The following is a 16,534-nucleotide window of genomic DNA, read 5'->3' as shown; positions in this document are numbered from 1 at the left end:
CAGGGATCCTGAAAAGAAATCATCTCTGAACCATAGAAATCTATCTGAGGCCAAACAATTAAGTACTCTAGGAGCTCTTTTGTACAGGCTACAGGATGAAGGCTGCCCATGCAAACTAGGTGCCAGACCATGATACATAATGATGTTTTTTGCCAGATCTTCCAGTCTGCAGCCTTTACACAACTAGAAAGGGTCAAGCTGGTTTGAAGTTTGACATAAAACCTCTCATCTGTACCTGCAGTGAAAACCTATAGCTCCTAACAACCTTGAAGGGAGAAAAAGAGAGGACACCAACACCACCCAGCTCAATTTCAGCAAGATGCCACAGAGGTAAAAAAGAAAATCAGGTACTAGATACCACTACAGACAAGCTTCTTGAAGACCACTTCAACATCAGTCTTTTTCCCTGGCTCTGTCTTAAGCTGGAACCTCTTCAGTCTTCTACTGCAGATTACCCATGCAATCAACTGAACCATAATGAACAGTGGCTAGAGCAGAGCGGTGCCAGCTCTGAAGCATCTGCAAGGGCAGAGAAACAAGCAATGGTTAAAAACAGGAGAGTGATAAGGAAGCTCCAGCTGGACCAAAGAACTCTACTGCAGAAGGACATGTACACCAGTGTCATGAATGCTAAAGATATGGTACTTGAGTCCCTGCAGCTGCTGTCTGCAGCAGCTTCTCCAATCCACTGTTTTCAGGGTGATGCTTTACAAAGAGTAACTTTGTCAATTGTTTATCAGCACTCTCCAGCTGACTCACAGTGAATGGTCAAAACAAAGAGCTATAGCTTACAGTATTCAGAACAGAATAACACAACAAAAACCACAAGGCAATCTGATACAGCCCTCAATTTCAAGGAAAAATCCACCAAAACAACTTTATATTTACTGCAAGCATCTTTGAAACTTTTACCATGCTTAGGCCCCCCACATAAACATTGCAGGTTTCCAGGCCTCATATATGTGGCCTTCTGCCTCACTATCACTAGTTTTCCAGCTTAACGCATACAGCTTCACACAATGTCAATGTCATACTTCAGTAACTAGTTTCTGAAAACTCAGGTGGACAACAGAGATGTCTCCTACAAAATCAGTCCTGTTAACACTTCTGCAATTTTAATTATATACAAGCGTCCCCACTTATAAAAGGGAGATAACAATAGCATATTTTGAGTTATGAAAAAGAATCTGAGTTACACATAAATAAACAGGATGGGCCATAGCAGAAGTTAATGAACAGCAGGACTTCAAAAGCCATGGTGGCATTTTGGCAGAAAACTTTGATGCCGACACAGTTCCCTGGAATTCCTCACAATACTCAAAGATTTGGAGACATTCTCAACACTATAGCATTCAGAGCAGCTCTAATGTAGTCCAGCCCCAGGGGCACACAACGTACACCACGTGCATGCAGTGCTTTAGGTGGGTAAAACCACAAGAATTCCCTCCAAAACACTCTAAGTCCCTGAATGGACCAAGGAAGGAGAAACAGGCAGCATTTCACACAAAACCAACCTCCTCCACTCAGCTATGTAACCAGTAAGCAGGAGGGTTGCAATGCCTCAGAGGTGCACTTCCTTCCACCTTGTCTCTTAAAAGCTGAATACAGAATATTAAAGTGTAATAAAAATCCTGAGGAGACTAGAATAAAAACTACTGCTAATCTTAGCTACAATAGCATCCACATACCTCCATAACACAGTTTTAATTTCAAAAGAAACACTGAGTACACTCAAAATGTAGGACAAATTCTTAGTATGTGCAACCCCAAGGTAAGTATTCTTTCAACTTGTGTAATCTCAGCATTATCTAGGGCACCTCCACACTTTCTAGAGCCACAAAACAAAATAAGTGAAGGGGGAAAAAAAACACCAAAACAAACAAACAAAAAAACACCCCAGTTGCCATGGCAACCTCTATTGCTCACTCCTATAGAGCTTCATTTCCAAGCTGCACCACAGACAGAACTGTACAAAACTATAGAATCTGAGCGAAAAACAGAGCTGGAAAGAAAGGGATGGAGGCAGGCAGAAAGCAAAGTAAGAGGGTCCTGTGCCAGCTGGGTAAGTACACTCAGTATTTGCTTCAACGTGGTTGCTGTGAGGGTATTGACATGGTCAGGAAACCAAACGCAAATGATTCATACAGTGATGAATCACAGGAAAGTAAAACACTCGCTAGGCACTATTTCCAGAAAGGCTAGCAAACTGAAGGTGCTAATATCTTGTGATACCCTTCTTTTTTAACCACCGTTCTTAATTTTATTATGAATTTCAAGCCTTATAAGATTCCTCTTAAGAAAGGGTATTTCAATTCCAACACTTAAGCTCGAGACACTGATGAGACTCAGGACTATACTTAACTTGAACTTCAGGAATAGGGTCTTTCACACAAGTTAGACAATATATAATTCAGAAGGTGAGTGTTTACATCTACTTGGAAAACAGAAGCTTGCAATGTCACCACATACACCAATTACGTGCGCATGAGAACTTCCAAGATGTAGTAGCTCTGCCCACAACACAGCAAAATTCAAAGTCTACTCATGAGCAACTAGAAATCATTCCTAAAAAGGAGCTGAATGTTCACAAGTTTGTTGTTTTGTATCTGGCTTCACATTTGGTGTGTTTTGTTTTAATTGATCAGACTGGCAGGGCAAGTTCTTCTTAATTTATTATGTAACATAATCAGCTATTCATTTATACACAAAAATTATCCATCAGATTTGAAAAGTCACAGCAGTCAGGTGAAGCTCCCAACAACCGGAAAAAGGGAAATATAACCCCTATTTTCAAGAAGGAGAAAATGGAAGAGCCAGAAAACCACAGACCAGTCAGTCTCACCTCTGTGCTCAGCAGGATCACGGAGCAGATCCTCCTGGAAACTATGTTAAGACATACGGAAAAGAGGGAGGTGGTTGGTGACAGCCAGCATGGCTTCATTAAGGGCAAATCCCACCTGACCAATCTGATGGCCTTCTATGATGAGGTTACAGCATTGGCGGATAAGGAAGGAACAACTGACGCTCTCTACCTGGACATGTACAAAGTGTTAGACACTGTCCCACATGACATCCTTGTCTCTAAATTGGAGAGACATCAATTTGATAGCTGGACCACTCAGTGGATAAAGAACTGGCTGGATGGCCGCACGTAAAGAGTTGTGGTCAATGGCTCAATGTCCAGCTGGAGACCAGTAACGAGTGGTGTCCCTCAGGAATCAGTGCTGGGACCGGTCTTGTTTAACATCTTTGTTGGTGATATGGACAGTGGGATTGAGTGCACCCTCAGCAAGTCTGGCCATGCCACCAAGCTGTGTGGTTCAGTTACCTCACAGATACCCTGGAGGGAAGGAATGCCATCCAGAGGGACCTTGACACGCTTGTGAGGTGGGCTGATGCCAACCTCATGAAGTTTAACCATGCCAAGTGCAAGGTCCTACACCTGGGTCAGAGCAATCCCAGGCACAGCTACAGGTTGGGCAAAGAAGAGATTCAGAGCAGCCCTGCAGAGAAGGACTTGGGGGTGTTGGTCAATGAGAAACTGAACTTGAGCCGGCTTCAGTGTGTGCTTGCAGTCCAGAAAGCCAACCATATCCTGGACTGCATCAAAAGGAGCGTGACCAGCAGGTCAAAGGAGGTGATCCTGCCCCTCTACTCTGCTCTTCTGAGACCTCACTTGGGAGTATTGTGTGCAGTTCTGGTGTCCTCAACATAAGAAGCACATGGAGCTACTGAAGCAAGTCCAAAATTGGGACTGTTCAGCCTGGAGAAGAGAAGGCTCAGGGGAGCCTTCCAATATTTGAAGGCAGCCTAAAAGGATGCCAGAGATGCCAGACTCTTCATTAGGGACTGTAGTGACAGGACAAGGGATAATGGGCTCAAACTTAAACAAGGGAGATTTAGGTTAGATATAAGGAAGAAGTTCTTTACTGCAAGAGTGATGAGGCAGTAGCAGAGACTGCAACAGGCTACCCAAGGAAACTGTGAGTGCTCCATCCCTGGCAGTGCTCAAGGCCAGGTTGGACGGGGCTTTAAGCAACCTGGTCTAGTCTGAGGTGTCCCTGCAGGGGGGTTGGAACTAGAGGATCTTAGGGTCCTTTCCAACCTAAACCATTCTATGATTCTATATTTACCAAAGCACACGGAAAGGGTCTTAAGGCTTCCCATGAGACCGTATTTAGACAAAAAGTTACACTAAGCAAAAGTACTGCATAAGTACAATATATCTCTATTATCTTTCCAGACTTGTGAAAAGGTAGGGGAGGAGGATTTCACTTTTAATTAACTATTTGTTCCTCCTGAAGAAAAAGTGCTTGAATGAAAATACAATAGCTTCAAGAAATCTCAAGGCACTTGTCAGAGAGGAGTTACTTGGAACAAAGAGAATATAAAAGGAACAGAATAAGAGGGGTCAAACCAGAATGGACATGAATATACTTAGCTATTTTGAAGGGTATTTAAAACATTACAGTATTTTTACCTTCTACTTCAGCCTATTTCTGAAAAAGCATTCAGCTGGAGAAGTCTAATATCCCCAGCTGCTCTTGGGAATATGCAGCACTGGTTAACTTCTCTTCTTCAGAAGGGAAACCGCAGGCATCCAAGTCAATGCACAGAAAACAAAACAGGAATCTTTTCACTTGCTTTTAAGGTTACACCTCTTCTTTCACACCACCTCATTTTCAGTCATATGCTCAGTTTTTCACTCAGCATCCTCTATTTTCAGAGTTAAGTCTCCTCAGCATCTAGACAGAGGGTTGGAGCATCAAACATAATTGCAAACACCATTTTTCTCAAGTTTCAACCCCTTCTAGAATACAGCTGTTGGGACTACTTTTTGGAAGGGCTGCTATTATCACAAAATGACAACTCTCACGCATTCAGCGTAGACACACTACTCACATCTCATGGCACAACTGTCCCAGAGCAGTACTATGTCACCAATATAACTGATGGCATCCATGGCTACCCAAAATTCATGCATCAACTTGTGGAAGTGCCTTAAGAGGTTTAAATTCTCCAAATATTTGCAAATAATCTAAGAAGCTTGAAATCTCTTCCAGTCTTCCCTATCAACACTCTTTTGAGAAAGGTTTAACATGAAAAAGCAGTTTTTCCTAGGTCATGCCACTCAGGCCACACCTTTGTTTCAAATCTAACAGCTGCTTTCCATAGTAGACACATTCCAGGCCTGCTAGTCCTGATCATTTTCCCATGCAAATTTATATGTGTGATGATTTATACTTGACTCTAGCATCCTAACTACATTCTGATGAGGATTTTTCATCTCACAAAGAGCATTTTTTATTCTGAAAGACAGCATCCACAGCCTCAAACAGGACCAGCCTTTTTACTTGATGTTCAGATCCTTTCTTCATGCCCTCTTCATGGTTAGAGGAATCTTAGCAATTTCCTTGTATTCTTTTGCCTTCTTTTGAAGCTCTGAACCATGCAATCATTGCAGCACTGAGAAAACATTTGTTTGAAACACTGAAGAAACTGGCTAGTGGAGTATTCCTACGCTCACTGGCTAACAAGGTGTACCAGTTCTTATCTTCACACACTGCAGAGAAAGTACTGCAAAAAAAGTACAGACTCATTTCCCGAATTACATCATAACAAAACATTAAAATGTGACACACTCTGCTGAAGAGAAAGCAATGCAGTGAGGAACAGAGATTTTTATTTTTTTTAATTGCTACATATTCTTGCACTTAAACTGGAAGTCCTATTTCCTAGCCACTGTAATCTAACACAACTCTGCATGACAAGACACTGCTCTATTTTAACACCTCAAGTTCAAACCAGTTGGCTTCTCCCAAACACATCTGTTTACCAAAGTATAAACAATTTTTCTAGCAGTCCTCTGTAGGCAAAATCTCCAGGGACAGATGAAATTGTGGTCAAATACAGTAATTTTTTTTCTCACTAGTAGTTGCTTTAGATCTTGAAGAACATTATTTTTACATAGCAAGTGGCATGCTGGAGTGCGTTCAGAGAAGGGCAGTGAAGCTGGCGAAGGGTCTGCGCACAAGTCTGATGAGGAACGGCTGAGGGAACTGGGGATGTTTAATCTGGAGAAGAGAAGGCTCAGAGGGGAGTTTACCGCTCTCCACAGCTGCCTGGAAGGAGGCTGTAGTGAGGTGGAGGTTGGTCTCTTCTCCCAAGTAACAAGTAATAGGTAACAGCCTCAAGCTGCTATTAGAAAACATTTCTTCACAGAGAGGTTGATCAGGCATTGGAACAGGCTGCCCAGGGAAGTGGTGGAGTCACCATTCCTGGAAGTGTTCAAAAACCATGTAGATGAGGCCCTCAGTGACATGGTTTAGCGGTGGGCTTGGCAGTCCTGGGGTAACAGTTGGACTCGATGATCTTAAAGGTTTTTTCCAACCTAATTGATTGTATGATTCTATGACATTTATGTCATACAAGTGCTATTTAAAAATGAAGCCAAGCAGGTGAGCAATAGAAACATATTACATTTGTAATCCTAAACATACTTCCAAGTAAATCAGTCATACTCAATTTTAAACTGCAAAACCCCAGCAAACACATATAAAAATACAAATACGTGTTTTTCAAATGCATGTATATATATGTGAATATATACATAGGAATATATACAGACACAGTCACATACCCACATTGTTCCAGAGCCAAGTGAGTGCAAATATTTATATAAAAACCAGGAAGTGAAATATTGGGTTAACTTTACTCTAGCAAATAACAGACTAACAGAAGTGAGACAAGAGTTGGTAACAATATGGTTTAAAAGGAAAAAATATTGTGGTGGTACATTTAGGAAAAAAAAAAGTACACTTCCACTGAATTCCTAATCACACTGTGATACACAAATGTTAGGTTTTGCCCTCTGCTTGGGAGCACTTCTGAACAGGCTTCCCTGAAAACTGAAAGGTGCTGTATAAAACAAAACAAATCAAACAACCAACCCCAAACAAAGAAACAAAAACCCAACTGAACAAAGAAAAAAAACAAACCACAAGAAATAAACAAATGATAAAACATGAGGTGATCATCACATATTATTTAATCCTTTAGAAAGGTCGAAATGCTATACATACCTCCTGTTCTTTCCCCATTGGTGCAGTCAAATTAAATGCACGAATGCAACTTAGTCACCTCTTTTCAATAGGTACTGCAAAAGCAGTTTCACCAAGGGGATTTTCCTGAGCCACATCAGGATGGGCTTAATAAACATTTAGCCTAGAAGGAAGACAGTTTGAGGTGATGAAATGCAGTGTCAGAAATAACTCTGGAAGAAACTAGTGACATAACCAAAAAGCAAAGTTCAGCCAGGGTCAGCCTGATTCAAAGATAATTCAAAGCTGCCACCTAAGAAAAGAACAGCAAAATCAGGATGAGAACCAGGTTTCTACAGGGTCCTAAGCAGAAAAACAACATTATGAACAAGTTATAGTAATCAAAGAAGAGAAAACAGACAAGCAACAAGGACCCTGCCTAGGGGAACCCACTGGAAACAACACAGCAAAATTCCTTATCCCTAGACTTAAGAGTTTAGAAGCAGGTAGGGGAAAATCAGCAGAAATATTCACTACAAACTGCCGAGAATAAGAAGTCAAAGCCTTTGTATATCATCCTCCATGGCACTACAAGATCAGCATCTACAGTTAGATGATAAATGCCCATTGTACATAATGTGTACCTTGTTAAAAAGCAATTGTCAATGCAAAGTGATTGCTTAATGGGGTTATTTCACATGGAAAACTCCAGGATACCTTCTAATGTTATCAGTAAAGCACTGAAATAAAAGTAACACCACTACTCAAGAATACTGTTTATAACTAAAACTGAAGGACAAGAGAATAATCAGAGATTGTGTTGCTGAGATGGATGTGCTACATCCCATTTTAAAACAAACTTCTACACCTATAAAGTAGGAACGCACACCATCTCTAGAGAAAGGAGATTTGTTACCAAAAATGTACTACTTCCCAAAAGTAAACCAAACCTGAACTAGAGGATGCATTAGCACACAGCTAATACATGAAAACGTCACAGAAAACAGGAACAAGCAAGTACTTCTCCACTCATGAAGTACTGAGGTCACTTTTGACTGAAACACTAGCCAATTTTTAAAGAAAATGCTGTAAAATGGCTCAGTACAGTGCTTAGAGACTGTTTTATGGGAAAAACTGTAGAGTTCAATGTCCTTTGTTTATAAGAAAGAAATAACTAGTCTGTCATTTATCTCCCACACAACTACAAGAAAGAATAAATGCATTTTTAGACCCTTAGCACAGCATTGCAAGAATATGGGCCACAGGAAAGCTACACAGAATATTGAAAAATTTTGTGCAGGATGGAAAGAACCTGAGGGTATTAGACATAGAAGATGGCTGAGGAACACCTGACTATATAAAGTCTAAGCAATATTAGATGAAAGGTCATCTAGGAAGGAAACCTGCAGAGTACCAGTCACAGCCACTCCACATCATGAAGAATTGATGAGCACCTTCTTTATTGCTTTTGTCATTTATTGCCAAGTCAGACTGAGGCAGTAACACAGAGCAAAGGCTGGTATTGGATTGCTGGCTTTAGCACTTTCTGCGGTAAGTTACTTACTACCTAATTGAGTTTCTGGACTGAAATCTAGGATAACACTATCAATACAAAATAGCTTCCAGCTACAAAAGCTGTGCACATCCTTGCAAAGCGCCCTGTCCTTTTCTCTGCATCACCAATGGTGAGAACATCTTCCTCTGAAGCACTGTCACAGGGAGACATGAAAAAGAAAAGTGTGAGTTCTCTTGAGCACAAAATGGATTATCCTTCAAGTCCAGACCAGTAACTAAGTTTCACTTCTCAGGGTGTCAGTCAGTGTCATTTTTCCCAACACATTTCAGCTTGACGGGAACTGAGGTAAGTTTCTCTGTCAGGGTTTCTTCTGGGGAGTGTTTCTGGTGGGGTTTTTAGGGTTTGGGTTTTTTTCCCCCCCTTTCTTGACAGCCTTTATGTTTGCTCCCAAGACAAATTCAGTCACATGATTCAGTGTAAATTTAAAACGCAGTAAAGGCACCTCCACTGAACATCTCAACCACAAACTCACCCTGCATCTCAACATCAAACATCTTGTAGTTGCACGGAAGGGCCCCAGCCCTGACAAGGAACCCACTAAAGAATAAAGCCAGCAAGTCTTGAAAATTCAAACTGATTGTACAATAGAGGGGAAGTTTTACTGCCACTTTACTTTCTTGCAGCTTCCATTTTTTGTTCAAAATGCCCCAAAAGCAAGGCAAGCTCAACAGATGAAATAAGAATTTGTTTTCCTTTTGAACTGCAAGCATTAACACTTTCTGAAGAATCTCATACACCATCTACTTCCTTCAAAACTGAGCTGACAGAAGCCAGCAGGGTCAAGGATGTTCCAGCTGGCTGTCCCAACAACAAAACTAATTAGACAGGATGAGATTTCAAGGGCATTGTTCATCACCCCTTTTTTCCCTGCTACTATTTCCATGTCCTTACAAAGACAGACTCCCTGTTAGTCTAATGTCCAGCTTTAAACTAAAACACACCTTCCCTGTCTGGCTCCAGTTACTGAGAATAGTCGTTACATGGAACAGACTTTCTAAACACATCCAGAATATGCACCTCAGACCACTGCAAAGATGCTGTCTGAAGACCTCTAGGTTCTGCTATACTGACAAAGCACAACATGGTTTGCCCACGTCTGCGACATGCCTGTATGAATCACAGCACCTTTTGGACGTCTTGCTCAGTCAAAGATTTATGGCATAAATGCAACTCCAAATCACTATTTACATTTTATTCTGGAAAAGCAGCAGTGTTGTCAGCCAACATCTAAACCAAATTAGGAGAAATAAGGGTTTCTGCATCTTGGATAAGTTTGGAGGTTCTGCTTGGAATACAAAGCCTAAAACCCAAGCAAATCACTTTTTACTATTACTATTTTAATAATTACTTACCACATTTACTAACAAATCTGCATATTATTTAAATCCTTACATTTTACCTGTGGCTAAAAGAAACTAAACTGAGTTAACATTAGAAGGATTTATAGCATTGGAAATATTTGTAGCTCCCAAAATGCACTGATTCATAATTCTTCCTACATTTTCTAAGTCATTTATGGGAAAAAAAAACACCAAAACCACACTACACTGTGATAAGAAATGTATTTATTGGTGGCAAAAATAAATACCAAATGCCAAATCAAAATATCTGCTATTATTTCTGTATATGGAATTGGTTCCTCTGTGCACTACCAGTAAGAACTCAACTTAATTTCTTACACAAACTTAATATATTTAATATTTTTCATTTTTAAGATGCACATAAACATGCACAGAAATGCCGTCTCTTACCCTGCCTCTTTGTCCCCAAGCCTGAGGAAATTTAAACCAAATCAAACCTGAAATTACCAGGCTTTGGAAAGCAGAGGCAATACAAAAGAGTAACTGTTCATGGTACAATCCAGACATGACTTACTCTTTCACATACACACACGCTTATCAAAGGAAGTGACAGCTACAAGGAGTAAAGTGTCAAGAAAAATAAAGAGTCATTTACAAAGGTTTTATGTAAAACAAATTTGCAGGAGGAAGGAAATAAAAATATAAACCACAGCTGCAAGCCTGGTTAACAGAGGTTACAATAAATAAGTGCACAAAAGCTTATTAATACAGTGACATCTTCAGACCCAACTGGACACCTAATCCACAGAGGATGACTACTGCCTTACCTGTAAAATTTCACTCATAAAAACGTCCTGTCAAACTAGCAAGAGTGCTGCCATTATTCCCAGGAGTACCTCCTGTGCTGTACAAACTGCTGGCAAGAGCGGCACTGGCCCTGAGCTGAAGAGGGAAGCAGTACCTTACTCTAAATCTGAGAGATTAGATCCAGGACACTTCGTGCCTTGTACGGAGAGTATCAGAGCATCTCTTCTATCTATTTTCCAGAGTTCACAAGAAGAAAAGGGAAGGACCATTTATCTTGGCATGCACTGACAGAAATGTGTTAAGAATTCATTATACTTTCCTGTATTTTTGCATATGCCAGCCTGCTGAGTGTCTGGTAAGTTTACTAAAAAAACGCATAGACCTATCATTCACATACAGAAGATGCCCCTTTCCAAGGGTCAAAAAAGCATGATCACAATTAAAACTCAAGTCCAGGTCATTTAGGCCACACAACTAGTCAAAATAATGATGGGCAGGTGCTTCCCCCACCCTTTCTTTAACTGACAGATCTTACCATCAGCATGCTCAGCTCCCCTCCAAGTTTGGGAACTTTCCGTTTTGATCAAGAACAGCTTCAGGCAACTTCAATACAAACAGCATCAGGAGACTGAACACCAAAACCCACAGATAGTACCACTGCAAATTCACCTAGAAAAAGGCCCCTTGATGGCTTCATCTTGAAGCCTGTGGGTGGGTTATCAAAAGGAATCCAAATAATGCCAACATTAGCTCGGCTGTAATTATACCCACAATGCTTGTCCTTGGGGAGAAGAAAAAGGAGATAGCAATTATCTACCAAGTTTTTGCAGTCTACTGCAAACATTTCCTTCACTAAAAGCTGGGTGGATTATTTTTCTATTTTCAATCAGCCTGGCACTCCTAGAGATCACCCTTTTATTACTTGCTAAAGAACGATGATCAAATTCCATTAGTCAAAGCAAATGTGACAAGGAAGTAATTATAAAATGGAATTTACTTAAAGTATCATTTGAGAAATCATAATAGCATTTATTAAATAACTCTGAAAGAAGGAGCTGCCAAGCTATTCAACAAGGTACAAGGGTGTACGTGTGGCTGTCAAAAGCAGCCACCATCAGCAAGTGACCCATCAGGTATATCTGAGATTTGTTGTTTAGCAGCTGAAAAAGACAAACATGACACTGAGCATAACTGGTTGAAAACAGACAGATGAACAGTAACAAAAAAGATCAGCTCTTAATCCAAAGGAGACATGGACATTATAGAGTTCCCCTCCCACAGTACACCTTACGCAGACTAAGTGTGTTTTTCTCCCCCCCTCACACATGACTTGTTTGGGGTGGAGGTTTCACATTTAGGTTTAAAAGAGGTATCTTAACAGTGCAGCTTGCAAGTGCCTCATTAGGTCACAGCCACTAGACAGTGGTGCTAACAATCCTCACCCAGAACTCAGCCTGAAAAGCCAAACGGGAAAACAATTCCAAACCACAAAATGTCAGTGCAGTTTTCAAATTAGGAAGACCCTAAATTCAAGTTACAGCTGGGCACACCTTTACATACATAGTATGTGAATGGGAAAAAACTGAGGTAACCTGGATGGAAACCTTCGGCATCTTCTTACTTGTTAACATACCAAAGGCACTCAGCCCTTCAAGTAATAAAACTGGCACCTTTACCCACTTTTGTGACTCCAGTAATTTGCCTTTTTTAAGGCAGTAATATATAAGCCTGTAAAAGACTAGCCTTGCATGTTTTGACAGAGTAAGAAATTTTCACTTGAATTTGGGGCTTCTTTGCTGTTAGGGGATGCAGTGACTTTGTGCCATGCAGACAGAACAAGACATCACTCAGCCAAAGTTTTAAGCAAACGTAAACCCGTTCCTGCCAGACTTCTCTGGCAGCACACAGGAACATGACTTCCCACTCAACTTAATCCCGCACCTTCTTCACCCACAACGATGACAAAAGGCAGGAGCTATTTTAAGAACTGCAGGGTGCTTGTCTTACAAACACAGCCTGTTCAGAACCTGAACACCACCTGAACAATGAGGCTCTTGTACAGCCCAGCTACTTCAGACGTAGTCTTGCAGATGCAACCCAAGTCAGGTGGGCTGCATACGCTCAGGAAGACATCAAGGTGTTCTGTCAGGGAACAACTCAAAACTGCCCAGTGAGAACCTTCTTTTCCTTGCGACACTGCTTGGTTTTGCTGCGTCAGAATAAGCCATAATTTCATCGTCTCCAGGAACCTCTGCTGCCGTAAGGGCCAGCAAGGAGACCTAGAGAGCCCTTCTGCCCTCCTGGGTTTAAAAGGTTCAAACCCCACACACCTTGCGGCTCCTCCTTGCTATCAGGCATTTTGGCAGATAAGGGAAACCTTGAGATGGGCAAGGGCAGTGCTGGATCACAGCAAACACTGTTGTCACCACACAGGTACCGGCAGTGCACACCTCAATCTTTCACTACTATTGTTACAATTTTTACCATTATTACCAGAAGCTTCATCATTATCATAGTTAGATATTACTATTATAACTTACAACTATTATTGTTAGGCTTGTGACTAGTGCTGTTAGAAATTATTATTAACACTTATTACTAACAGTAGTCTACTAATAGAATTTTTAGCATCAGTTGTCATTAGACTTTATTCCATTATTACTAGTACTCCTATTGTCAGATTATTTTAGCAGAATGTGTTATTTTCAGGCTCTTTTCACATTACTTACTACTATTACTACCATTTTTACCAGCAGTATTTTCGGATAATTCCCCCCCCCCATCTCACCCAGGACGCGGTTGTCGTCCCCGACCGGTCCCCCACGACAGACACCCGCTCATGAGCACGGCGGCGGCCGGCCTGTCCCCCGCTCCCCGTCCGGCAGCCCTCGCTCCGTTCCTCCGGCCCGCCCGGCCCCCCGCAGCGCCGCCGCAACCCCTCACCCTCGCACTGGTAGCCGGCCAGCCCCCAGATGAAGTCGGTGCAGTAGTGGCAGAAGGTGGGCTTGGTGAGGGTCACCCTGCGGAAGCCGTGGCCCGGCGGGCTGCTCCCCCCCGCCGCTGCCACCGCCGTAGCCCGTCCCCGGCCGCCCAGCACCGGGCTGGAGGCCGGGCTGCCACCGCGCAGCGAACGCGTCCCGTCCGCCATGCCCGCTCCTCGCGGCGCGGCACCGGCCGCCGCTCGCCCTCGCTTCCGCCCCAGGCGGCGGCGGCGGCGGGGGCGGCGGGCTAGGGACGGGCGGGGGCGGTGCCCATGAAGGCCTCTGCTGGCGGCGATGCGCTGCCCCCTGCTGGCAGCACAGCTGCACCGCGCAGCCCGTCTGGGGCCGCGGGCTGCAGCTAGCGGCCGTCCCGCGGGGCACCGGCCGGCTGCCCTGGCCGGGACGTTGACGCTGAGGTGGCTGTTCCTGCGGGAGCGAGTTGCCCCTCAGGAGCGGAACAAGTAGGTGGCCGGGCATTGGAAGGCCGGGTCCGCCACGGCAATGCCGGTGGAACTCATCACGGGGAGGTGCGGACACCGCAGCGCCGGGCCTTCTGCTGGTGACAGGCCCGGAGCAGGAAACGTCGAGGAAACAGAGCTGCCCGTGAGAGGGTCTCATTGCAAGGAGCATCGGGTTCGGTTTGCAGTTTAGCACTGTGAAGCTTGAAAAGACGTCCGGGTTCCTACTGTGCCACTGTGCAGGGCAGTTTCACTGCCCCAGGCCCCTGCAGTTCTGGAGCGCACAAAACTCCATCTCAAGTTTTCTCATGATGCACTGGCTTGCTATGATTTTACCTTCTGCTGTCAACATCTCTGCCTCTATGGGAAGAACAGATGATGGGTTCTGCCCAGCAGTCTCTCTCTTCTATATCACTTTTGTGCTATGTGTTCCCTTTAACACCTTCTTTCTAGTTTTGAAAACATTTACACCCCAGGATGTTTCCTCCTCTGCCTGTTCATTGCCTGTTATTACAACAGGCAAGGTACCATGGCCGGAGCAGACTGCAATGAGAAAAGGCTATGCCTTTAGATTTTGTGTTTATAGATCTGTGCTGTCCACATCTCCACTTAGGTCCTAGTTCTCAGTTTCATATTGAGTGAGAATATGAGCTGTCCGAAATTTGGACCAGATGACCTTTGAAGGTCCCTTCCAAAGCAAACTATTCCATCAAACAACACACATAGGTGTGTTCATTAAACCACAGACAAGAAAAAAGCAGTTTAAATTTTCATCCCTCACTCTGGTTTGTTTGTATTTTGGTGAAAGGCTTAATAAACCATCCTGCTGTCTTGAGACCAGCACTGAAATCCTTCTAAAATTTCTTAGCATCTTCTAATCTTAAATTCCACTAATCTTACTTTACATGTCTTTTCTGTGCTGTTAATATGAACTTATTTATGATCAGGAGTAAGAAAGATTTGACCAGTTGAAAGAGAAACATTAAAAATCAGAGACTAAAGAAAGCTTGGTGTGTCCTTTTTTTTGTTGGAGGAAGAGTGAGCAGTTAGATACAAATATTTTGAAGTATTTCTAATTGGTCCTACAAACATACATAAAATTCTATAAAGCTTTATGGAGCTCCAGCTATACAAGAGAAGAGGGAAGCAGAGTGAACCCCCTTGCTTTGAAGAGCTGTGCCTGCTGAATGCACAAATGAGTGTATGCATGCTGAATGAGCCAAAGCCCATAAAGACAGGTCCCATCTCCCACACAGTCAACCCCACTTTGGTCTTTGTGGAAATCTTAGAGCAAGGCCTCTTGGAACACATTTCTAGGCACGTAGAATCATAGAATACCAGGCTGGAAGGAGCTGCAAGCATCTTCTGGTCCCAACTTTTCTAGGCAAAGCTTGATCTAGACTAGATGTCCTAGCATCCTGTCCAGTTGAATCTTATAAGTGTCCAGCACTGGGGAGTCCATCACTTCCCTGTGGAGATTCTTCCAATGGCTGGTTGTTCTCTTTGTGAAAAATGAGAACCTGGCAACGACCAGGTTCAACAGCATCCTGGGCTGTTCAGGAGCACAGGCAGTAAGCTGGGAGAAGGGATTATCCCTGCCTCCTCAGTGGTCATTAGAGTGTTGCATCCAGTTTTGGCCCCCAATACAGGAAGCACAATGAAAAACGGACCAAGTTCAGTGGAGGGCCACCAGGATGGTCCGAGTGCTGCAGCACTCACCCTTTGAGGAAAGGTTGAGGGAGCAGGACTTGCTCAGCCTGAAGAAGAGACAGCTTCAGGAGGACCTCATAGTAGCCCCTTAGTACCAACACAGAAGTTTTCAAGAAGATGGAGCAAGGCTCTTTACAGTGGTGTATGCTGGAAGGACAAGAGACAAAGGGTGATGTGGCTTTGAGCAGGGCAGTTAGTCTAGGTGACCTCTTGAGGTCCCTTCCAGACTGAGTTATCCCACAGTCCTAGGATTCAAAGTGTTACACTAAGACATTTCAAATGTGAACGGACACAGCAAGACTATATCTGTTAGCAGTCTGGCTATGTTGTCAGTTGGTATGAGCTGATACAGTTCCTTGAGTTTTATCTCTCTGTGCACCAGGTGAGAATACAGATGTTCACAGAATTCAGAGACCACAGGTATGTTTAAATCCCTGTTGAACACAGAGAACACGAGACTGAGACTAAAAAAGGTAGAACATCTGCCAGGCTGTCTGCTTGCCTTAACTCTCACATAGTCTACTTCAGTGCTTTCAAACAAGCTGAGTTTGACTACATTATGACAAAAGTTATAATTAGATGAGAAGTGCCAGTGGCTTTTTAGATGGAATTCTGTGCTGTTAGCCAGAATTGTTCTTAGAGACATTCATCCTTGTTCAGG

General features: G+C 43.0%; 1 protein-coding gene across 2 annotated transcripts in view; it reads right to left on the bottom strand.

Annotated features, from left to right (window-relative positions):
* The window catches only part of DGKQ (diacylglycerol kinase theta), an 81,904-nt gene extending 67,964 nt beyond the window's left edge, over positions 1-13,940 (bottom strand). For both annotated transcript variants that reach the window (XM_061468742.1, XM_061468743.1), the window contains exon 1: positions 13,668-13,940. In XM_061468742.1, coding sequence (XP_061324726.1) covers positions 13,668-13,872 — 205 coding nt within the window. In that variant the 5' untranslated portion in view covers positions 13,873-13,940. The remainder of the gene's footprint in view (positions 1-13,667) is intronic.
* Between the last annotated feature and the right edge of the window lie 2,594 nt (positions 13,941-16,534).

The sequence above is a fragment of the Pezoporus flaviventris genome, unplaced genomic scaffold (genome assembly GCF_033815535.1).
Source record: "Pezoporus flaviventris isolate CSIRO_AGI_PZ_B2104156 unplaced genomic scaffold, CSIRO_AGI_Pfla_v1 ptg000050l, whole genome shotgun sequence".
Taxonomy (NCBI): domain Eukaryota; kingdom Metazoa; phylum Chordata; class Aves; order Psittaciformes; family Psittacidae; genus Pezoporus; species Pezoporus flaviventris.
Note: the sequence above shows the minus strand (reverse complement) of the source record. Positions and strands in the feature narration are given on the sequence as shown.